Genomic DNA, 25,625 nt, shown 5'->3' with positions numbered 1-25,625 from the left:
CTACTAGCTTCTCAAAGCCTATATCACTAAGCAAGTGGTACCATAGCTATGTCTAATTAAAATAGGACATCTGTGTTAGGCTCTATTCTAAATTACATTTTCTATAAAATATCACAGCATTTTTTTCTTTCTCAAAAGATACAAGTCTACACAGTAGATTAGAGATTATGTTGGGTAATTGTTAAATATTAATTGCTAATGTACAAATACACATACCCCTACTTTCCACTGTTACATTGGATAGTTTTCTTTTTGTTTATTTTTGTTCATTATGTTCTCCATGTAACTTAAATTATGAAACTCTTGTTTTGTGGGTATAGTTGACAATTCAAAGAATTGCAAGGTAAAGATAGGAAAACCGGAGCTGTATAAAACTGTATGAATGTGTAGATAATGGGTAATATTTATTAATCTGGTATAATCAATTAAAATTCTGAGTAACCCAAAGATCAGAAGACTTAAAAGATCTTAATGATTAACATGAAACAGAAGAAAACTTAAATATCTCAGTAGATACTTTTATCATGTTTTATAAGAGAGGAAAATGAAGAGTATTTTGGGGCTTTAATGGAGACTTCAAAGAACACCAGTTTTCACTTACTATAAACATTGTGATGTAATATTTTTTCTAAATGTAGACACCAGTCAGGTGAATCTCCTTTTAAAAGAGCACATATCACCCCTTTGACAATGATATTAAGGATAACAATAAGTGTACTAAGAATTATTTAAAAATAATAACAATATAGAACAAATTTGCATGCATGAAACTAAGTCCTTCCATCTAATTACTGACTTTCAATCTGCTTTAGATATTCAATTGATCGTCACACTGACCTTGAAAGATATTTTATTATTAATGCAGAGGATGGCAATATCAAGACAATAAAAGCTTTGGATAGGGAAGAAATTGCTTGGCATAATATCTCTGTCTTTGCAGTTGAAGTCCGTAAGTATTTCACTGAGGTATTTTATAATCAATGATATAAATTCTGTAGTCTTCTAATTGTCTCAGTTTGACAAGCTGTGAAAAATCCCAGTAGAAATGCTTCAGCCTATTCCATTTTCCGCTGGATACTGCTGGGATTTTGTTTGTTTTGAGGAGTTTTCCTGCTTCTGTTTCATTTTGGGTTTGCTTATTCTTATAGACAAACAACACCAGGAAGCCAAAGTTCCAGTTGCAATTAAGGTCATCGATGTCAACGATAATGCTCCAAAATTTGCAGCAGCCTATGAAGCGTTTGTTTGTGAGAATGCTAGAAGCAATCAGGTATGCCTGTGCCCACCACCTTCCCTGCGCACGGACTGCTTTCTTCAGGGTGTTAGCCCAGTTTTGTGTCGGCAACTCAAATAAGTGGTAGTAAACAAATGTTTATTTTGAAATTTTGGCCTAAATACCCCAAAGCACACAGAAAGGCACTTTCCTGTGTTTTTATTTTGAACTACTATCAACAGTTATAGATACAGTGCTTTGTGCGCTGAAGGTGACTGATGTTGAGTGTGAGTATCCACCATCCCATGGGCAACAAAGCGGGCTGGGAGCAGCTTCCCCATTTGTGAGCCTGTTTCGGATATTACAAAAATACTCAGTCCCTCCTGGGAAGAATCACAGTACAGTGCTCGTAGAGCTTAGCCTGCAGGTTTATCCTTGAACAGTCTGTGAGGAAGAGGGGTGAGTACCACAGAGAAATACGGCCCTACATGATATCTGTACTTCTGCATGTAGTGTAGCAGCTTGAAAAGGATGTTGTGCTACCTCTTTCTGAACTGCTGAATTTTATGCGGAATTTTATTTAGTCTATTAAGTTAACATTAACACATATTTGTGGCGTATACTGTTACATCTTTAATTCTCCATTGGTTAAATATAATAGTAAATAAAGATTGCTTGTTCTAGGTTTGAGTCTGCTCTATGTTTATAATTGCAGACACTTTTCAGGCATGTAGGGGGGCTCTGCCCTTTTTTTGTACTCAAGAGATTTCTCAGAATGCTGTCTATATGTGATGTATCCAGAGAAGGAGCTGTTTGTTTACAGAGTACTTTTCTTTTACAGCAATTTATTACAATTAGTGCTGATGACAAGGATGACTCGGCCAATGGACCAAGATTTATCTTCACTTTACCACCTGAAATTATTCATAATCCAAATTTTACACTCAGAGACAACAGAGGTTTGTGTGAAGATTCCCTGTATACTAGAGTCCAAAGAAATGACAAAGTAAAACTAATGGCCAACATAATGTTATGCAACAGCATTTTCATTAACTTGGACAGAGTGTCTGTTTTCCAGAGATTTAGGGGAGGAAGGCAGAAAACATACAGCTGAAATACAAGGATGTTCTTGGAATAATGTGATGCTTGTTAACTCGCTTTCATTTTCTTGAATACATTTTTAAAATTACATAATAATACCCTGCATGAAGAATCCACTGCCATTTTATCTTCCTGGAAGAGGGTGAAAAACAATGACAAAAACTTTCACTAAATATAATTGGCAAATCACCTCGATTTAGAGAAAACGTACTTGCTAAGCCAAAATTGTTAGGTTGCTTGTATTTGTTCACTTTACTCTGCTTGCTGTTTTTTGTAAATTATGGATCATGTGAGATGTGGACTAGATTCCTAATGGAATAAAATCACTGCCATGCTAACCTTTTGTAGGAAATACAAATTTGGATTTTTGTTGTGAAACATACCCACATTGGGTGTATCTCAGGACGGGTATCCTGATTCCTTTGCCAATTTTCTATCCATGAAATATAGTATAAATCTTGCATTCAGATTGACGTTAAGATATAAGAAATTTGTTGGGAAAAATCCAGGCATAGGGGAGTGTCCAAATTTATATGATCATCTAACATAAAATCATCAGCGAACCTAACTTGTTGAGGAAGGCAGAAGGGGGTAAATGGAAAAAAGACAAGTCTGCCATTATACATATTTATTCTATTTATTTAATGATAATCAGTAGGATATTGTCATTCAATGTTCATTTGCTATTTTCCTGTATGGGGAAAAAAACTGCTTCAGCTTCTAAGAAATTGGTTTTAATTAGCAAGCTTTAATGTTTGAAGGAAACTTGACTGTTTTCAGAAAAGTAGAACTGGTTTAAATAACAAATCCAAAATATTTCTTCTAGATTGCCAGAAGTACAAAAGGCAACATAATCCAGATGCATGATTTCAGTAAAAACTTCTTTTTCTCAAGTATTATGTTGTGGCATGCTGTATATCTCTGTCAGCATCTGAAGTGAGGGCAATTATCATCAGAGTCCCCAAACAAAATTTCTGTTATTCTTGAAGGGTCAAAGTAATACTGTTGCCTAGTGCTTGACACTTGTACATACATAAGCGATTCGTAACAGATCCAGTGGAGGGGATATATTTATTCTCTTTAAAGTAGTAAACCACAATTTTTGAAAAACTGATGAATATATTTTTAGAGGAAAGTAAATAAAAATGTATTCTTTGCCTGAGACCTTGAGGGCAAGTTTCTCTTTAAAAGATGTTTTATGGTCACCATATCAAACTGAAGATGAATTAGGTTTTATAATCTAACAGAGGAAGCATAGGTCAGAATTGAGACTCTCTGATACAGCTGCAGGCAAATGCTGTTATGGTTTCTGACTCCAGCCAATTCTACTAATCTTTCATTTCTGTATCCAGCAAATTCTTTCTTTTTTTTTTTTTTTTTTTTTTCAATAAAAAAGTTAGCCCAGGAAAAAATGTTTTGTAATTGAAATGATGATGTCAGCTGAATGCAGTGATTGTACCTGACAATACTGCAAAAGGTTATTTCAACAAGATGCTATTTAAGGATCTAATCTTCTCTCATAGTTTAGTGTTTGGGAAATTAATAATGTAATGAAATCCATCCATTTTGATCCTGTCTGTCCCTCATTTTTGTACAGTCTTCAGTGCAGTCATGTTGTTAATTTAACTATTTCTGTCGGCTGTTTTAAAGTAAGTTATGGTAGAGAGCAAATTAAAAAAAGTTAAAGTTCTATATACTTCCATACAAAAAAAAAAAAAAACCCAAACCCAAAAAACCCAACCAAACTTCTCGGAGAGAGTGTGTTACCATCTGCAAGTCAAATAATTTACATGACTATTTGAATATTTTTTTTCTCAGTTATAAATCCAAGTAGTCTAATATACCAGGCCACCGCTTTCAGAGGGAATTGCTAGTTTCAAAGAAAAACAGCCTTATTTACTGTGGAGAACAGTTAATGAAAACTCCAATGTCTGGGTCTATTACAGAACTTTAAAGTGAATACAATCCATAATTATCATTTAATAGAGTTTCTTTCTACCAACTCCTAAAAGTAATCGCATATTGCAGTAATGCAAAAAATGTAATCACATTCTACATCCTATTAATAGCCTACTGTGTTACCAAGTTTTTCAGCTGAGACTATCTTCCATACTTCCATAGAAAACATGAGATAATGGCTTATCACATGCTGTGATAAAACACTGAATTACTTTTGCACTGTTTACTTACATTATACCACATAAATAAACAGCACTGTGTTTGCCCAGGCCCTGTTCAATTTTACTCCCATTGAAGTCAGAGCTTCAAAAGAGTGGTGGAGGTTCGTGGCACTTCACAGTAAAGAGATGGATTTTCAGCAAGTGGGTTTCCTGCTTTTAATCCTGCTGTGTCCTAAACTGAAACGCCCTTGACTCGGCTTGGCTCGCCTTGTGTGGAGGCCTGGCACAGAGCCAGCGTTGCTGGAAGGGTTGCAGCCACCTTGCTTTACCGTGCTGCACAAGGACGAGTTACACCTCAGTGGCAAAGGCTAGGTGTAGCCGTGTTCCCAAATCCACAGCATAGTGCTTCACAAAGACTGAAATTAAATTTGCGAGTCCCCTAAAATCGGTGACTAAAATCCACTTTGTTTTAATAGAAACAAGTCCTCTGGCTCTCAGTTTCAGACCTTCGTAATCAAGACATTTTGAAACATATGTACAAGAAAGTTACCGGATTTTGCCATGGATTAGCCACAGCAATTGCTACTGCCGGGTAATGATTTTAGAGAGTTGGACCCCTGAAAGTGCTTGTTTCCTGCTGAATCAGCACTCATATTCTGATATAGGTGGTAATGTTCACAACTACAGTCAGCTGCTTAAATCTAGAAGCCTCCTTACACAATATATATGCTAACAAGCTCCAAAAGCTAAGCTACATTTGCCTGTATGTAAAGGAAAAAAACTGGAAAACTCTCAAGAAGATCACCAGAGATAAAGATGAAAATCAAAGGCCAGGAAGATCACTCTAAAGATCACCACGAAGTCATGCAATTTTAACTTCTAATTGTGAAGATTTCATGGAGAGTATAGGTAATCTTCACTTACAATAGTGTTGGATATTGGATATCCCAGACAATAATAGCTGGAAAATGAGAGTGTATTTTTCCGGATGGTGTTGAGATGGCTGTTTTCTTCCTTCTGTCTGGTGTTAACCCCCAATGTGTTTGTTAAGACTGTCAGTCAAGTAGCTCCCATATGTGTTAAGTAGTAGTTTTAAGCTGGTATTGACATTTAACTTCTGTTTCTTGGCTTAAAAAATGCCATTATACCTGGATTATAGTTAAACTCCTGGGACTTGGAAATAATGAAAAAGCAAGAATGAGAATACTAGCTTGGATTATATATTATCTTTTATCTAGGTGAAAGAGGATTGGGTTTTTTTCCTCTTACAGATATTTTGTTTCTTATAAATGTGAGAAGTGAACATAAACAAACAAAAAAAACTTTTAAAAATGACCTTTTAGAGTTGATATATGCTAGTCCTTTGTAAAGTTTAGCCAGGCATGTTGATTAGATTTTTCTTTTTAAAAAATGTTAAAATAGAAATGACTGCAAGTTAAACCAGATAAATCAACCATTGGATCAAATTGAGCCTTAGTGTAATGTAATTGACTGCAGTGGAATTGGCCAGTCTGTATAAATGAATAATATGCTATTCTTTTTCTTATTTCTAGTTAGGAATACTATTTAAGCTGCCAAAATTTAAGAAAAATATGACATGATGTGACGTGATATAACATAATACACATAGACAGCAGACTAAATATATTAATATATGATAATGCCTGTGTTTCCTTCCATATTGCCTTTGCAGCCTCTAGGCAGTTGTAGCTCAGCCCACTACTAATGTTCATACTTTTTTGCTACAAGAATAATCTGTCCTATTACAATCTTTTATTTAACAGAGCAGATCTTTGTTCTCATATTGAGGAAATGAATTATTAAATGAATTTTAGAGAACTCTGTGGAGTAGTTTTATTCTATATCAATATATTTTGGTTCAAGTATTACTTGATAGGTTAATAGGTATTAGATGTTACATTTCTATTTATACCAAATTGTTATAAGTCCATTAATTTAAAGTCCTAAAATAAGAGTCCTATCACACAGACACTGATATCACTAAAGTCCTTTAAAAATTTGTGCTACAAAGCCTAGCTGGGCAAATGTCACATGTAAACATTTAGGAGGTTAGAAGGACTGAAAAGAGATGAAGGGCACCTCCAAAACCTAAAAGTAATAACCGATCAGATCTTTATCAGCTTCTCTGTCCTTAGCAAACGCGACCATCCTGTAAAGGAGAAGTTAACAAGCTGTTTTCTATCCAGACATTTTTTGTGAGACTTCAGTATCAGAAGGACTACAGTTCTGTCACGCCGAGGTAACTGCTGGGCATCAGGTGTGGTGGCCCTGGAAGGAGAGGTGTAGATATGGGGAGATGAATTAATCTGGCATGTAACAAACAGATCTGATCTAGGACAGTCCTACAAAAATTTCATCCTTGCTGATAGAAGTTATTAGTGGGAGAGTCAGATAAGCAGGGTCCTAGTGCAAACATCCTTCTTATTCCATAAATTGACCCCTGTCCACAAAATCTGGGGACGGTTTCAGATCTTGTCCTCCATCAGGGGTACTGCCTGCAAGGCTGGTTAGTATAAAGCAAGAATACTTCTCTTTTGGTATAATTTATTCACAAACTTTCATGGAAATAGCAGTGATTAGATCATTAAGAGAGGTTTTATGATTTGCATTATTAAATTCTGGAATTTATGCTGACTCTTCAACAGGAAAATGATTAATCTTCTGCAGTATCCTGAGGCAATAGTAAAATGGGTACCGTCGGAGGTGAATTAGCCCTCCCTTAGTAGATAAAAGAACCATTCTTTTATTTTTTTCCTGTCTGTTATATAGTGAAAAATAAAGAACACAGCAAAACAGAAAAGGTTGTGTGAAGTAAATCCTCATCCTAAAATAGTTTTTGAAGGTCTGAAAGCCACAGATATGATTGTTTCATTTTATTTACTTCAGGATGTTTACAATTTTATTAACTTGGTTCGGTGTGAGAACCGAGAAACAAAGAGCACAATAACGAAACGCTGTCCGTCTGTCCTAGCCTGTGTCCGGTGCGGCCAGGAGCAGGAAGCACTGGCTGTCTCATCCCAGCGTTTCATGTCACACGTTCCCTTTCAAATGCTTGTGCCCCAGGAGGTGTGAAGGACCCTCCGAAACGACCCCCCGTGGCTAGGCAGCAGCTGGGCTCCCACCTGCCCCAGGAGGCCCTTGGCAGGCCACCGCTGGGATGGAGCAACACTGCAGCCCTTCCTCCCTCCACACAGCTCAAAACGTGCCCAGACACACTGTGCCTGCACGATCGAGCTTTCTGAGTAACACAGGGTCTGATAAAATACTGCTTATGTTAGCGTTACAGAAAGAGGTCGACACTGAGGCTCAGATCTGCTAATACACAGCAAATGTTGGCTTCATTTGGGTGGAAGTCTTGTTAACACAGACCATTTTTGTACAGATTTCTGCCTGCCATTCCTGTGGGTCTGACACCACAAACTGTAAATCAGAGAGAGTTGGGGTTTTTTTCCCTCCACTGAAGGCTTTAATTCTGGAAAGAGACTAGAACCAGCCCAAAGAGCAACACCAAGGCTAAGCCATGATGGTAGTTGATGAATCTTGTGAGTTTCCCAGAAAGTTACTGGAGTGCCAGAAGGAGGTACTAACAGAGAAATTTTGTGTTCCTTGTGTTGCCCTCATCACCCTAAAATAATTAAAGTTGAGCGTGGTACTATATGAATGAAAGGCTATACTGTGATTGCTCTGGGGTCATTAGGAAGGTGATACTTTGTACTGCTCCATTATACAAATAATGCTAAGGCATCTGAAAATCCAGAGCTGTTGCAGCAAGATAGATTTTTTTTTATATTTTTAATAAGAGGATGACTTTGTGGAAAAAATAATGAAGACTGTCTCTCTTTAAACAGATAACACAGCAAGCGTTCTTGTTAGACGTGAAGGATTTAGTCGCCAAAAGCAAGATTTATACCTTCTTCCTATTGTAATAAGCGATGGTGGAGTCCCCCCTATGAGCAGCACCAACACCCTCACCATTCGGGTCTGCGCCTGTGACAGCAATGGCTCCTTGCTCTCCTGCAATGCAGAAGCCTACATCCTCAATGCTGGATTAAGCACCGGAGCTTTAATTGCCATCCTTGCTTGCATTGTGATTTTGTTAGGTAAGAAAGTTCTTTACTCATTACTTTTCTACACTTGTTTGTGTTTAAAAAAAATTAACCTTGCCTTTGGCTCCAAGATGGAGAACCAAATCTTAATTCCTTAGCTTTTATTTTTATAGGAGTTACTAATCTGCCTAGCTGAAATGCAGTATGTGATAACTGCAATAGCAGACACCAATGAATTTGTCTAGGTGTGCTCAGAGAATGTCCTTTTGTGGCCTAATATCAGTTAATCAGGGACACTGTTTAAAGGAGGTCGTGACACACAGTTTTAAGTTTTGTGATCTTCCCTGGATGACAAGTTCCTTATTGAGGTCAGCCAGGATTAACGGCTCCTACCAGCTATTTCCCTCTGACTCCTCTTGTGTTGAAGACAAATGATTGGCTCTAAAGACTAGCTTTTAAGAAAGTGCTGTAAAGCATTTGCTGATTATTTGAAAATACATAAAATGTTTTATTTTGCTCATAGGAATTTATAGTCTTTCTTTTCTTATGTATTTTAAAGTTATTTTATAGAAATTTGAAATGAGAAGGAACACAGCAACAAAGACATCTGTTTTGAGGTTGCTGAAGAAAAATTCCATTTTTGTGGAAATGAGACATAGAATTAGAGTTAAGCTTTGAGCGTACAAGAGAGAATAAAGTTTCATCTGTGTTTTGTTGCAGATATACACATGACTGGGCTGCCCAAAGGCAGTGTCATAGTGTTCATGCAGCGCTGGGGGCCCACAAATGCTTTTGTTGAATTAGTCTTGCAATAATGAGCAATTAGTAAGAGCGATGGTATTCAGCCCAAATAGAAACCTCCAAATCTGTATGTTCAGTTCCGCGTACAAACACCAGTGCTTTTACCTGGCTAGGTATGCTAAAAATGCAGATGTTTGCAAAAACACATGATGAAGCACAGCACAAAAGCTGAGGTTTCAGTGAATGCGATAAGCTGTTTATAAAGGAGCTACTACTGTCTGAGAGTGCAGTCTAACTTGCTTTTTTTCCCCCTGTAGTTATTGTAGTGTTGTTTGTAACACTGAAAAGGCAGAAAAAAGAACCTCTGATTGTTTTCGAAGAAGAAGATGTCCGAGAGAACATTATTACTTATGACGACGAAGGTGGAGGAGAAGAAGATACTGAAGCTTTTGACATAGCTACGTTGCAGAACCCTGATGGCATCAATGGATTTATTCCTCGTAAAGACATAAAACCTGAGTATCAGTATATGCCAAGACCAGGGCTTCGGCCAGCTCCTAATAGTGTTGATGTTGATGATTTCATCAACACCCGAATACAAGAGGCTGATAATGATCCGACTGCTCCTCCTTATGACTCTATTCAGATCTATGGCTATGAAGGAAGAGGCTCAGTGGCTGGTTCACTTAGCTCCTTAGAGTCAGCAACAACAGATTCTGATTTGGACTACGACTATCTACAAAATTGGGGACCTCGATTTAAGAAACTTGCAGACTTGTATGGCTCCAAAGACACTTTCGATGATGATTCTTAACAATAAAGTTTAAGATTTGGCCTTAAGAACTGTGTCCAATGTTCTGAAGAATCCAGAAGAAATGTAAGCAGGTATTTTTTTAAAAATCAAGAAAAATCTCATTTAAACATTTAAGTTTGACAGAGAGGATTCCTTTGATAAAAAAGGACATAAAAGTGGTAAATACTGTGAAGTACCTTTTCCTACAAAAGGCAAATATAGAAGTTGGCTGCCAACTTCACTAAAGGAAAAAACCCACTTAAGAAATACAAAATATTTAAATGAAGGAAAATGCTAAATGTGAACCTACAAATAAGGGAAATCTTTTATGTATTGTGAACATCTAAATCTTTTATGTCAAAGAAGCTTCCACAAATTAGAAAAGATAACAGTTCTGAGCTGTAATTTCGCCTTAAACTATGGACACTCTATATGGTAGTGCATTTTTAAACTTGAAATATATAATATTCAGCCAGCTTAAACCCATATGATGTATGTACAGTACAATGTACAATTATTATGTCTCTTGAGCATCAAACTTGTTACTGCTGATTCTTGTAAATCTTTTTGCTTATACTTTCATCTTGAACTAATACGTGCCAGATATAAAAACTCTGTCTTGTTGCAGTGGGAGGCGCCCTATTTCTATGTCATTTTTAATGTATCTATTTGTACAATTTTAAAATTCTTATTTTAGTATACATACAAATATCAGTATTCTGACATGTAAGAAATGTTACAACATCACACTTATATTTTATGAACATTGTACTGTTGCTTTAATATGTGCTTCAATATAAGAAGCAGACTTTGAAATAAACTGATCCTTTTTTAATTCTTGTTCTGGTTATTAAGCATATAAGGAAAAACATAGTGTTTCTAATGTCCCATTTATAGTTCTGACTAATTTACTACAATTGTGACCTTTTAATAGCCTTATTTATTATGTGTTTGTAGTTGGTTTGTTGCCTTGTTAAGTGATTATTTAAAAATCAAGTACATTTTACAAATGTTTTTTAGATTAAAAAAAATGTAATGTCTGGTGAACATTTTGTACCCTCTATCTACAGCTTGTGGCTGCTCCCAGAACACAGTAATAATCTGCATATAATACTACTGTGTTTTCTGGATAAAATTAGGTGTAACACTTTTCAGTATTTCCCATGTAATATGCATTTATCTTATATCTTAGAAATTCCAGAGGTTTCAGAAATGACTTTGTAAGTGGACAGGAGTATTCTGTACTTACAATTTACTCCAGGCTTGTGAATTTCCGTATCTGTGCTAAGCTTCTGCGGGTTCTAGAGACTTAAATCTGACCCAGTTTAGCTATAAGTTCCCTAAAGATTATTCTACCTGACAATTACCTTACCTGAGTAGTAATTAAGATTCTGGCACTTTTTTTTTTTTTTTCTTTTGATTTTTTTTTTTCCATTTACTGCAGTAGAATAGCATCGTCTACTGATAGGAAGGCATTTTAATTTGTGATGGCAGAAATACAGAGTGCTTTCAGAGTTGTTCTTTGTAATGTATGTTTTTAATCGAAAAATGATCTATAACTTTTTATATTAGTTCAGAATGAGCAAGGGATTGGAATATGTTCTGCGCATCAACATTTTCAGCAGCTGTGTACAGCTGTACTTCTGCTAAATTTAATATAGTTTGCTGTTTAGGGTCAGAGATCAGCAGCTGCAATATGGGAAGAGGCAATAAATAGAAATGATATACATTTTTCTACCGTTCATTTTACAGACCCTGTCCTTCATTTGCAGTCAGATACCAAACTGCTCGATCTGAGAGGAAATCTGGTCTGTTGGTGTATTGCTTTTCTGAAGACCCCCCATATATGTAGTTAGATTAAAATTTAACTTGTTAAAATTATGAATGATGTTTCAGCTCTATATTCATAACATATTCACTTGTCCCATTATATCCCTATGTTTTATAAGGCAGAGTTTGCTAAATCAGCAGATTTGCTCTACAATGTTTATTGTAATATTTCACCTTATTATAGCTGTATGCATTCTATATAATTCTATAGTTTATTATTAACTTGGTTCAAATTTCTTTGGTTGTTGATTTTTCTCTGTTTATAATCCAAAGAATATTTTGCTAGATTTGCACATTTCTCCATTATAAATTTAAATAAACATTAAAAAATGAAATGAGTATCAATTTACAAATTAACAGATTGAAATAAAGTTAAAAAAGTCATTTGTAGGACTCCATCCTCATTGATGCTATCTGGGTTTATTTCACTTTTGAGCAAGTTTTAGCATTAATAACTGCATTTTCTACATTTTTATGTTTAATTTTTAAGAAGGACATTGTCGACTACATTTTTTAATAGTTTTAAATGCTTTGAGTTTTAGTCTCTATTGTTTGTAGCACTCTCATAGATGCTTGGAAATAAATTTTCTTTCCCTGCTGGTTTTGTCCTTTTTCATTTGATTATTTTTCCCCTTCCCAGTGACTATGCAATTATCATACTGCTTTATTAAGTTAGTCTTGCTAATCTCAGCCAACACTACCGCTGAAATGCTGGGAATTATACTCATTACGTATCATCTGCAACACCCCAAATGAACAGCGTGTTTTGGCACTACGACAGGACATTTATTTGTGTTAAACTTCACAGCAGTGGTCACCGGAGTCTCAGGCTTATAATCTGAGAGCATAAAACCAGCCCAGCAGCGCTGGGTTAGTCCCTGACACAAATCAGAAAGGACTGTGGGCTGGGGCTGTAGTTCCTTGCGGTGATCCCAGGGATCTGAGCAGCCTGAGAAGGGATTTACTTGCCTGAATTACTTTAGCACAGGCGCTCGCACTCTTCCCGACTGAGCTCAGGGAAGGACCGAGCCTTGCGTCCATGGAAGGCAACGGAAAGATTAATTACAACTTCAGTGGGTTTGGAGACAAACCCTACTTAAAAGGAGGATTGTTACGAGTAAGCCAGGTAGGTAAGGGACAGAAGCAAGTGCAGGTGATGTTTTGGCCTCTCCTTTCCTTCTTGTGAGTCCTGCCTGAGGCATCATTTGGCAGGGGGACACAACAAAACCCCCCCAAACACCCTCAGTAACAGGCAGTGTGACACTACCAGAAGTGATGTTTATTCTGCGAACTGAGCACATGCCTGTGCTCCTGTTGGCAAAAACACAGAGCTCCTTGTCTAGCTGCTTATTGCCAGGAGCATTTGCATCTGACACGCTCCCCGTCTCACATATATCCACCATGCGTTTGTACACAATTCCTCTCATCACCGGCAAGAAGCAATTAGGTATGCAAGTTCAGCGCTGGTTGCTAAGGGAACTCTCAAAACTTACATTGATATGGAAGAAGAGGGTTTGTTTGGGATATTTTAGATTGCCTCTGTCATGTTCTTGCCATTATGTCAAGCGGTTTTTGATACCATGTCAAGGGGTACAAGCTTGCCACCAACATTTAGGTAATCCTGTGCGAGATCACGCCTCAGAAACTGATACGACCACAGATGAGAACATCTAAGTAATTTGCATGTTTTCTTGGCTCCATATCATTGACTGACTGACAAAATAAAATGCTGAATTTTACCATGTTGGAGCTGATAAGCTTGCAGAAGCAGCGAAGAATAAGAATTTAAATCAGGCTCACAAAGAGGCAGCCTTAGCTTTATGGGAACCAAAAGCCTGGAATACTTTTATGTCTTCCCCACCCAGCAGAATTCTCAGAACTCCACATTCTCATTGAGTACCTCAATAACAAACAATCAAGGTAGGCTCTGTGCAGGCTTCCACTTTGGTGGCTGATCAAGGCACTGAGCTACTGAAAATCTGAACGATCAGCACCAGAACCATATTTTTAAAAAGAGAGAGAGCAGAAGGGAGAGAGAAAGAGAGGAAAAAAGAATGGCTTGTGAAGTAATGCATGAGCTTGTCAGAATTAGTTAAATGCCAGTCTCTGGAGGTTTGCTATTGCTTTCGCTAATTTGGGCTGAGACTGGAGATCAACAAGTTTGACCCAGTTCCAGGTCAGTGAACTGGCCCAGGCAGGCTAGTGAATAAAGTTTTCCATTATTTAATATCACTAATCTCAGCATTCAATAAGGAAGGCTGTTTCAAATCCTTGACTGACCAGGCTGGGTTGACTATGAATACCCAAGTCACAAGCAGAACAATTTTCACCAACCCTGATTTGTAGATTCATAGTCATTTGAAAATCATGCTGCTTGTAGCTCCATACAATGACCTGGGCCTTGCCTGCACACCAGCTTTAGCTCAGTATTTGTTACTCCCTCCCTTAGTAACTGCAAACTGTTTCCCAGATTAGGTCTCATGCCTTCTCACAGCAGAGGGAGCACGGAAGCTGCAACCTGATGCACAGATAGCAGCTTTGCACATATGACACCATAACTTCACATGTGCATACACACACTGGTTGTTGCCCATTGTACATTGGATGTACATGAGAAGTACATCCAAGACCTCCTACCTCCTGGGCAGAGGTGGTGGCTGTGCATAACAGGGGCAAGTGTTTACACATGTAGGGGTTTCTGCAGGGTACATGGAGCATTTCAGGTTTCTCCATGGAAAGAAAGAAAACACATATGCCCAAAGAGGGGGAGACCTGCTTGGACTGTGTGTGGCTTTACAAAGACCTCTTCCCAGGTCAGAGAAGTGCCCTTTTCAAGAGTCTTTCAGACTTTCTGTTGGAATTTGCATTCTATAAATAATTAAGTGTTAAATGGGAGGGGAATTGAACCTGAGATTATCAAAGTCCTTGTGAGGGCTCTAACTGCCAAACTCAAAACCTGATTTATATTTTCTATTTTAAGTTGTACTTGTTTAATCCATTTGTGGTTGCTTATAACTGCATCAAAAACCAGCCGAAGCACCAGCCAGGCTGATGGGCAAAGCACTCCATGGCTGGGGCAGGGGAAGCTGCTTTGGAGTGACAAATTCATAGCTGGTATGGATGGGGAGTAAAACATCATCTGCTAAACCACACTGCCAGGAGGTGAGAAGAAGTAAACACATCTGTCATTTGCTGCATTTCTTTTTATGTTTTTAAAATCAGGACAGATATGTAATTACTTACCTAAGTCTAGGAGAAGACGTCTGGTTTACCTTGAGTCCTCTTGGCTAGGGCTGTTTGTTAGGCTCTTGATTGTAGGGATGCTCTTTTAAAAGAAATAGAAAAGCTTAATATTTTAAAAACTAGAAAGAAAAAAAAATTATTTAAAAGACTTTTAAAGCTATCCCCAAATTTTAAAACATGCCTAAGATTTTTGGTGGTTAGTGAAAGAGACTTAAACTTTGTGACTGCTTTGGACTGAAGTTACTGACTGCTTTCCTTTTTTTAAAAATAAATATGGTTTTCACTTTTTTTTATTGACCAAATCCATATGCTGTTCTCCAGGCCTTTTTGCAAGTGAAGGGTTTATTTTGTTGTTGTTGTTGTCTTCTTTTCCAACCTAAACGATTCCACGAATCCATGACTCATTACTTTGGCTGCCAAGGCAAATTTCCTCCAGCTCTAGCACCAGCAGGCCTTGCAGACATACCACTCCACTCACAAAGCTGCTTTATAAATATGAAGCACTTCTGTATTGTTCTTTATGATATATGGAGGTCTTAAGGGGCCCAGGAGTGTGTGTGGCTTTTTTTTTTTGTTTGTTTTGGAGCTGTAATGCTTTCACTTCCACGACTATAAAATTGCTTTTCCATGCTTGCACGCTGTGCTCATTGCCCTATCTCTGGGTGGTAAGGAGCAATTTTTCAGGGAGTAATATACTCCCTCATACTTGGCAGGGTGTCTTTGGAAAGCTCCATTGTTCCTCTGTCGCCAAAGATGGCCTTCTTTCCAGGAGACTATTCTCCCTGCTGCAGCCTGAGCTCATATTTTCCTTCTTATTAGCACACTGAAGAAAGTCATCATTAATCAAATGCAAGCACATTTAGCAAAGTTCAATGTGTATGAAAAATTTATGTCAACCTTTAGGCTCTATGACAGCCCCAAGGCTTCACTTAATAAGTTCTATAATGACTTACTGTTAATGGCCGATTCACATTATCTCTTTGAGGTCTATTGGGCCTTTCAGTAACATTTTCTATTATTGATTATGGAGCTGTTGTACCTTATCAAGACATATAAGCAAAACTGTTGTTTATGTTCTTTGTTTTCTAAAATGGAAAGTTGGATGCTTCAAACTGTAAAAACTCACAGAACATCATTTTTACCCATGTTAATTTACGTGGCTCTAGGACATTACAATAGTGAATGAAAAAGTAGCTATTTGTGGGGGTCTGGCAGAAGCTTTTGGAAATTACTAGAAATTTGACATATCTTGTCCATTGATTTAGCAGAAATCTACACTTCAAAAACTGTCATCATCCAACCATCTATCACCCTTGCTAACAGTCTCAGAAGAGGTCAAAGACAGAATGGCTGAGTGCCCTAGCTTCTGCAGTTTTGGTCGCTAATGAATCATATTTAAGCTCAGACATTTAATTTCTTTCAGAATTCTTTCTGGGGAAAATAATTATAAAATTCAAAAGGGAAAGGTTTCTGACAGCTGAGCACTGCCTATTCCTGTGGCTTTACAAAATGGTCCAGCAAATGCTTTTCACTAAACACAATCTCTTAAGATGGCTCAGTACTCAGAATTGTATTATTTTCTAAAGCCTAGATCTTGTATACACTTACTATTTAGCATGTTGACAATGTTTATTACTGTGAATAAATAGTAGCACACATAATAGTAAGTATAATGTGGTAACACTACTGTAATCTAAGTGATCCCACACTACTGGAAGCTAGTGTCTCTCACTGTGTTGAAACATCGTTAAATGAAAGAATATGAACACTTTATATGCCTACACATACTGCTACTCCACTGCAGACTGCTCTGAAGTGCCGGGTGTCATGTAAAATTCCTTTCATGAAGAAAAAATCCTCCAATAACACGTAAGCATCCCACTAAGAATCACTAAAATGGCATTTTTTTTGTCATGGCCACCCAAAGAGAACTGATTGTATGTTTCATTCATGTAAGTAATAATATGCAACTGTAGTAAAGGAAAAAATATAGAAGACGAAAGTAAATAAAGCCATAGGACTTGCTTTAAAACATTCTGAAAAAGCAAGAAGACAACAGCAGGAATTCGTTGTATTGAGAGATACTGTAAATCACCAGCCAGGTCAGCACCTACTATTGAGCCACTATAACACATAGATCAAAATTTAAGTCTGTCTTCCTTGCTGTCCCCTCCTCCCCTTTCCCGTCTTGCTCACAAAACTAAACTTTCTCCAAGTGCGGAGATGATGCAAGGTCAGAAGCCACCTTACTGAACACGCCACCACACCAGCACCCAGAACACAGATCAGAGGCATTTCATCTGTTTGGGTTTTTTGGGTTTTTGTGTTTGGGTTTGTTTTTTTTGTTGTTGTTGCTGTTGTTTTTGTGGTTTGGTGTGGGTTTTTTTTTTTGTTTGGATTTTTTGTATGTGCCCAATTGTGCACTGTAAAATCACTTAATACTAACTGGATCGATTCATAGATACATGGCATGGCTTTTGCACTACCATCTTCATGCTTCTGATGCTGGCCCAGCAGCCCGGTAGAAGTGGACAAGTACATTCAGAAATCTGCTGGCTGCTTTTCAAGTGAGATCACAGTATAAACAAGCTATTTATCACCAAACTCTTTAAAGAATTAAAAGCTGTGCATAACCCTGAATATTCCAAGGAGACTATTGCTGGTAAACTGCTCTCAGCCATAGCGGATAATCAGAAACTTCAGCAAAAAAGCTTTGCTATTAACTCTGCTACAAAATAAAGAGGGCATCTGTACTTGACTGTAATAAAAAGCTAGTGCAAAATGTCTGCATGATGCTAACAGAGACCAGAGTTTTAATGAGAGCTGGGGAAAAAAGAATGACTAGAATTTCTGAATGTTTATTTGCCCTTGGTGGATTATGAGATGATATGAAAGTCCCTGCTTTTTTTAGTCCAGAGGTCAGTATGGAGTTGTGCTAATGAAAGTGCATTAGACTCCCACTGCACCTATAAAATTCAGAACCCAAACTAACCCTTCCAGTGCTGTACATGAAGCCACGTGCTGGCAATTCACTGCAGAACGGCCTCTTCCCATCACGCATGCCCGAGGTGAGCCAGATTTCAGCAGTCAGCTCTTCTGTTTACTTGGCACCACACAGGTGACTGCAAAAACCTGTCTCCAAGAGCCTGGACTGCGTCCTTTCTTGTGACCTCCCTCACAAGCCTCAGGCGTTATCATTCTTTGCTACCAATTTATGTTGGCTGCAAAGTCTAAGGGCAAAATTTATGAGCTATTCCCGGGAGTCACAAGCTGGAATAGTCACTGATGGAGGGGGAATTCAGGGCTCACTGCCCAGCGCCGGGGCACCCAGGCTGTCCTGGGAGCAGCGTAGGTGTGCCAGCGGCAGAGATGCATCTGCCAGGAGAACAATGCACTGGGACCAAACCATCAAAACCCACCACCCCCGTGGCTAGGAAAACACTTTTCATTTTGGGGAGTCAGGAAACAGCTGAAGAGAAGCATTTCTAGGAACACTGCCTGTATGCAAAGGACTGGGCAGCAGCAGAGGGGCTGAAGCAGAGGCAGCAGGGGGAGGAGGAGGTTCACCTTCAACCACCCCGGCCCCCCTGTGCTTCCTTCACTATCTGTCTTGAAAACCATTTCAGGGAAGAGTGGGAAAAGATTCAAGCAAACTATTTTGCGGCTGATTGGTAAAATGTCACATAGGGAGAGAAATAGAAGTCTACTAGACAGGCAAGATAATCTGAGCATGAACGAAGGTGTAAAAGGGATTCGGTTCTCAATTCTCTCCTCAGCCCCCATTCCCCAGCCAACACTTTGGTTGCATTGCCCTGACGGAGGTCTGACACCGAAGCATGGACAGGGAAGACAAATCAATGCAGGCAACAAGTTTGCTTCTGTGCTAGTAGGAATAGGGCTGCTTCGATGCCCTGCAGATCTGTTGGGGGTGCAACTTTTTAAAGAAAAAAGATCACTACTGACATCAAACATAACCCTGCAGCTCTTAAAATCACTTTCTCTCATAACCCCATTGATCTTTAAGAATAGTGACAGACCCCTAGAAAACTTTCATCTGTTCTCTGCTGGGTCGCTTTAGCATCACGTCACGTTCTGGGAATCCCCTGTTGGGTTAGTACATCTCTGCTGTCATAGTGCTGAGGGAGTCAGAGCAGAACATTGCTGCAAAGCACGGGATAGCCTTTAAGTGCTCCACTCACCAAAGCTTCCTTCTTCACAGCTGAACAGCAGTGAAGCGGGGTGTCCAGCAGGTACAAGGCTATTGCACTTAATGGGCCAAACTAAGAGTTATTTATCTGCCAAAGAGCCTCTGTTGCTTTCTCAGAAAATTCAGAATTAGTCATTGTCTGTCATTTCAAATCACATCATCATTTAAAGTCAGAAGACTTCATTGTTTGCATTGCTTTATTAGACCTGATTTCTGACACATGAACTCCTTTCCTTGAGGTTTCTCCAAGCACACTTCAGCACGCTTGTTTTACTCTATTCCTGCTACTCACAGGGAAGACTACATGCTCGATTTGGCGTCTGGTTTTTGTTGTTGTTTTCTTTCTTGATATTATTTAGAGTACATTTAAAACGTGTTCTGCTTGCCACCCTGAGTACTCTATTAATATCCTTGCCACAAGCATCCAGAACTCAGTGTATTACTCTCCGTCAAGAAAATTTAGGGATAATTTCAGTTAAAGATCAGTGTTGCCATGGAGGAGCAGAATATCACTCTGGTCAGTTTAATGAATAAATAGGGTGAATATTAATTCATTGCTCACTTCCACAGGTCCTTCTGGTTCACTTGCAGAGGCTACAAGGAGCACAGATATTGCCTAAGCAATAAGGGCAGTTTGTAAAGTTTAGGGCCCATATTAATCACAAATAAGGTCAGAGGAATCACTAGGGTTATGCTAGGGAGAAAGGTGGCCATATGCAAATTTAATGCAGAATAGTCTCACCCTGCCAAAGAAAAGAGAAAGAAAAACACAGAGGGTTTTAGGCACTGCCAGTGCATATTATTCAACTTTCATTAGCTCTCCTAAGAACAAGCCAGAGAATTGAATTTGGATTCTTGCTGCAATGCTAAACCGCAGCCCATCTGTTTTCCATTCCCAACAATGGAGAGACCAAAATTTATGCAAAAAAAATTTTGCTCTAGGATTCGAAGGTTTAAATAGCAGTTACCTCAAAATCTGGTGCATCGCCCCTCTTTCCGAGACGCATTTTAGAAGAGCGTTTTGTGTTCAGGCTTCTTACGCCTGTGTTTGAACACTGTTTGAAGTGAGTCAGGAGTTTTGCTTGACAAACGGTTGCTGTGATCCAAGGCCCATATGGCTTGTTTTGGAGTGTGTAAAGGTCATTGCTTCTGTTAATACAACTAGTACAAATACTTCCCTGCCATCTGACGATGTTCCTCCTCATTCAGATTGGCAGCCATTTCCCCCCCACAATCTGGAATTTCCTTTCAATGTGGGTTGTTGAAGTGGAGATGATAACAGTTTTAAAATCAAAGGTTGAATGCTTCTGTTGAGTTATACTTGGAACCGACCATGTTCTGTACAGTGAGAACATCCCATATGGAAAGGACATATGTGTTGGATACAATAATACATAAATAGTGGATATAATTTTATGTAACCCTTATATTCCTCTAACAGTTACATATACTTCTGTAATGAGACAGGTGAAATAGATGACTTCACTACTGATATTTAAGTCCATATGTTGAAATCTTGCACAATAAATAGGGAGTTTGAAAGACAGATTTAATTGTTCACTATTTTTCAAACATTTGCATTGACACAAGACACACTTGAAAGCCCTGTTGACATGTTCTTACATAATAACACCGTAGACAGTACCGTAACTTCACAGTATGACATCCACCCTGGATGGACACGGACGGACACACACTCATAAACTGTCAAATAGAAAGTATTTAGACTCATTTCCCCCCTGAACTAGCTTAAAAACAAGTCAAGTTTTTGGAGGAACAGAGTAGGTGAAAAGTTTCTGTGAAAATGTTGAGAGCTAAGATTAAAAGAATCCTGACAACTGTTTTTGTCATGAAATTTCAGCATTGCTAAGATTTGGAACTGGGATGTGGAAACTGGCAGGAGGATAATCATGTCATCCCTGATCTCCACTTAGCTCTCCCTAAGAAAACCCATCCAAATGTAGAAAATGTATAAGCTTCAGAGGGGAAAAAACCAACAACAATAAAACAAAACAGTTTGCAGATGGTCAGTGAAGACCTATTATTACTTGGCAGCTAAATTCTCTAAGGAGTCTGGGCAGAATTTTTTCCAGCCCTCTCCTTGCCCTCCCCAGGCTCAGCACCAGCTCCCCCCAGACAAGCTTGAGCACTGAGCTGCCATTAAAACAGGATGTGGGAGGGGTCAAAATAATGACAATTCTGTTTATTCTAAAGGAGTTCAAATAAGTTTTCTTTTCTTAAGAAACTATAGTCATTTTTTAAACCCGCATTACCAGTTTCAAAAGTCAGGGAACAGCTACAATACCTTCAATGCTCATAGTAAGTCAGTTGCAACCATCTTTTCCTAATGACCGCTGTATTACCTTACAGATCTCTCCAGAAATTGTAGTAATGCTTGTTTTCCCTTGTAGTGACCAAAACACCACAACTAGTTTTGCTGGAACATTTTTTTAAACTTTTTTTTTTTTCCCCCCTCCTTATTTCTCTGTCAGTAAATACACTGACATTGCTTTGTGAGAACTTTTGGGGAAGAGGTCTGGGGAAATATGTTATTCTCTTAGCATATGTTCCCTGGAAATTAATCACCTATCAGATGAAGAACCTAATGGTTTGTGGCCTTGCAGTTATTACAGTCGCATTAAGCACTGAAATTAACTGCCTTTTTTCAGCGGTACTCCAATAACCAACAAGCTTTATAAAAGAAATCCACATGCTTATTCTATGCTTTTTCATATATCTGATAAAAAAATTAGCTCAGTGTTTTAACTGAACTGTGTGCCAATTTTATATAAAAGAATCATTTAAAAGACTTCAAAGCTCTGTTGATGCCTAGTGTGGGCTTCAAAAAACCCCTAAATCTGAAGTGTCTTTTTTTTTTTTTTCAAAGCATTTCCAGAGATCCTCCTTGTAAAAGGATTTGTGCTCTATGAACCTATTTGAAAGTTTCCATCTCCTTGTGGAACTAAGCAATTTTATTCTTTGCCTGTTTGTTTGTTTCCTACCTAAATAATTGAAAATGCTGTGAATCAAACCGGGTAGGAAAGAAAAAAATCCTACAGTGGATTTCAATGGCCAGACCCAGGCTATTAAAGAATAGATTAACACTGCAGAATGGGAATATTTTACCAGCCTGACCACTTCAAACTGAAATCTAGCTTGCTGTACTACATGCAGCAATGAGAGTGCTTCTTCTCACCAAACAAGCGAATCCTTAATCAACAACTTTACAGCCTTAAGAAACAACACCCCCCCCAAGTACTTAAAAGCCAAGTTACCTATAAAACACTTAATTTAGTTTTTATAACAACCTTATTATAACCATTATTGACATGATTAGGCCTTTATAGTACATTAGTGGGGATTTTAATTTTCACACCCAACAAAAATTAAAGAGCAAATTTCCATAGGTTCCCTCTACAAGCTATTAGGTAAATTATGGGAGGATCTGTAAAGAGCCTTCTTGCACCGTCTTGCTGCTCCCACATACTCTCAATGTGCCGTTTCTGGTGCCCATCCATCCTTCTATGCCATTTAACTGGTAGGAATATTTTTATTTTTTTCTTAAATTGAGTTAAATTCTGTCTGGTTTAATGAGCTAAAATGATAAAGCAATAAGAAAACTAACTAAATAACAAAAAATCCTGGAAGCCACCCAAATGGGATGCAACCTTTTACTCACTGTGACGAAGACCCTCCACTGTTACCAAGTCCTCTGATCACTGCAGGGAGGTACTATCACTTACTGACGCAAAAAATTCCGGTAGCCTTTTGAACACTGCATGGCTGATTCTGCAAGTCATCCTGTGTATTATCTTATACATCTTTCCTTCTAAAAATATTCAGGGATACTGCAAAGCTTGTTCCACAAGTAATTTTTAAGTAAAAATGTGTTTCTACTTTTTTTTTTTTTTAAATGCACATATCACTCATTGACTCACACTGACACATGTGCATATAACTTCACATTTTCAACAGATTACTGTATATTTTGGCAGCCTTCAGTTACACATTATTAAGTCACTTGTGTTTTTACAGAACTGACTAATTGTATTGATAGCCCTTAGACATCATTCCTATAGCAACTGCAAAATTTTGAGGTGCTTCAAGTAACCAGAAATTTAAACAGCAACATTGATACTTAACCCATTATTAAACAGTAATAACTAGCGTAGTTAAAAAGAAAGGAAAAGACTTACCAAAAAAAAATCCCACACCTAAAGCTTTATACTTCACAACTCTGCCATAACAGTCTTCAAATTCCAATTTCTCCAACCTGCCACAGCCCCCCTTAAACAGGCAGCACACCCATGTGATGTATCAGCTCCTCCTCCCACTTTCATGTCACCTGCAGGTTGAGGGTGTGGTTGGTCCCAGCACCCAGGTCATTAATGAAGGTGTAAACCACCCTGGAGCTGCCCAAATTAAAAGCAATGTAAGAAGTCCCATACTGGTGCCATCAGAGCTTGCTCCTGCATTGCTGGGCAGCATGCTGTGTAGCCACTGGTTTTGCTTCTGGTCCATATGTTGTTCTTTACTAATTTCTCTTAAAAAATGTGGCTGTCTGCATGCTTGAGGTACAGCTAAGGCAGCCAGGTTGAACTCGTCCTCACCCACTGCAACCCAGTAATAGCATCAGCCTAAGCCTGGTCTTCCCACCTCTCGTGTTCTAGAGCAGCTGCATGACGTGGGGTTCTGACATCTCTTGTACACCACTAGACCAAACATCTCTACAGATGTGCCTTCAGTGCTCTCTTGCTTGCTCTTCTATTCCTTGTGGCTGCAGAAGAACAGAAATCCATCTCTAAAGGCTCAAAAGACCTCAAAAAAACCCCCACACCCCAAACCCCCTACATTTATTATTTTTTTAAATCTCAGGGTTTTCAGCTCATCAGTTTAGTAGGCCTGACTCACTGCTTTTGATCTCTTGGGGTTGGCAGTTGGGGAAGCAGATTTCATTACAATAAAAGAACAGGTGCCATTCATATACTTAACTCTCTCTTTTTTTTTTTATATGTCACTGCATAACATACATCTGTCTTGCTGCTACAACACAAACCAGAAGCCATGAGCATTATTTGCCGATTATTCCACACCATTTTTCTTAAGAGCAAGACTGTTCCCCTGTTCTGGTCAAACTCTAATTAACAAAGTGATAGCATCACTTTTTTTGTGCAATTCCTATTTTAAATAATGTTTAGCATGTACTGCTGCCCTTTTCTGTCAAAGTGTTACTGTGTGTTTTGGCACAAAGTTATCTGCATTTCTATATCTTCTACCAATTTTACAAAGGTTTTATAAGGCTTAATGAATGGAAAATGCCTTGAAAAGCTGTAGATAAAAGGCAATTTTGAAGGCAGTCATTAGTAGTAAATACCCTCATCAAAATTTCTGTTGCTAATCCTTTATGCTCTAGCTGTGCAGGCTGTGCTGACAGCACAAAACTACCATTCCTCCAAGGTTATTCTAATGCTAACTTACAGGCGACAACTCTAAGAGTCACTTATATTTATAACTTTGCTGGCACAAACGTCACTCTCTTACCAACTTTGATCAGTTTAAAGTGTGCCACCTTCACACTACAGATCAATAGCAAGAAGAAATTCATAGACTTTCTAATAGTCTCACCATTAAAACTAATATTGTGTAACTGGAAATCAACTGCTTCAATTAATGGGAATATATGGCTTCATTTTGTAGGCACAACCTTTACATTTGAAAGTTCGGTGACATATGGCTTCCCAATGGTGCTATAATTACACCATGCCTAAAAGTCATCATTAGTTTAAAATGTGGAGGTACTTTTTTTTTTTTTTATATATATATATAATGAACAATCTTGTGCTGGTTAAGAGTGCATGAGTCTTTTCATTTAGCATCAGTTTCAATGGAACTCATTCATTTAGTTCACAGTTCCTCCAGTGGCTGCTGCATACCCCTTGGCGTCAGCGTGGGATTTCCCAGCTGACAGCCGTACCTGCGAACCGCAGACTTACAATGAGCCGCTTTGAAACGCTCTGTAATTCTATGACAATGGCGTGTTGGTTTTCACTGGGTCGAGGGCAATGTCCTTTCCAGCATCGTAATTCAAACTCTGCACCCCAGCGGTCCTCTCCTGCAAGAAGGTAACAGGAACAGGAATGTTTAACACAGGTGGGAGGCAAAATGAGGCTAACTGAGACAGGTCCTCAAAGACTTCTAAAAACATATGGGTGAGACTGATGGTAACATGTGGAGAGTAACCATCAGGGAAGCAAGAGATAAAAAAGCCCTCCAAGTGCCTAGCTGAAGTTGTTGATTACCCAAATTTGCA

At 38.4% G+C, this 25,625-nt stretch overlaps 1 protein-coding gene and 1 long non-coding RNA gene across 3 annotated transcripts in view; one reads left to right on the top strand and one right to left on the bottom strand.

Moving 5' to 3' along the window:
- Window positions 1–12,465, top strand: part of CDH11 (cadherin 11) — an 81,788-nt gene extending 69,323 nt beyond the window's left edge. For both annotated transcript variants that reach the window (XM_056360904.1, XM_056360905.1), the window contains 5 exons: window positions 813–949; window positions 1,149–1,270; window positions 2,055–2,172; window positions 8,304–8,555; window positions 9,560–12,465. In XM_056360904.1, the coding sequence (XP_056216879.1) occupies window positions 813–949; window positions 1,149–1,270; window positions 2,055–2,172; window positions 8,304–8,555; window positions 9,560–10,056 (1,126 nt within the window). In that variant the 3' untranslated portion in view covers window positions 10,057–12,465. The remainder of the gene's footprint in view (window positions 1–812; window positions 950–1,148; window positions 1,271–2,054; window positions 2,173–8,303; window positions 8,556–9,559) is intronic.
- LOC130159366 (uncharacterized) overlaps window positions 1–25,420 on the bottom strand; it is a 34,563-nt gene extending 9,143 nt beyond the window's left edge. The window contains exons 1-2 of the long non-coding RNA XR_008825719.1: window positions 25,309–25,420; window positions 15,105–15,190 (exon numbers count right to left, since the gene is read on the bottom strand). This is a non-coding gene — a long non-coding RNA (uncharacterized LOC130159366). The remainder of the gene's footprint in view (window positions 1–15,104; window positions 15,191–25,308) is intronic.
- Window positions 25,421–25,625: the final 205 nt, after the last annotated feature.

Source organism: Falco biarmicus, chromosome 15 (genome assembly GCF_023638135.1).
Source record: "Falco biarmicus isolate bFalBia1 chromosome 15, bFalBia1.pri, whole genome shotgun sequence".
Classification (NCBI taxonomy): domain Eukaryota; kingdom Metazoa; phylum Chordata; class Aves; order Falconiformes; family Falconidae; genus Falco; species Falco biarmicus.
Note: the sequence above shows the minus strand (reverse complement) of the source record. Positions and strands in the feature narration are given on the sequence as shown.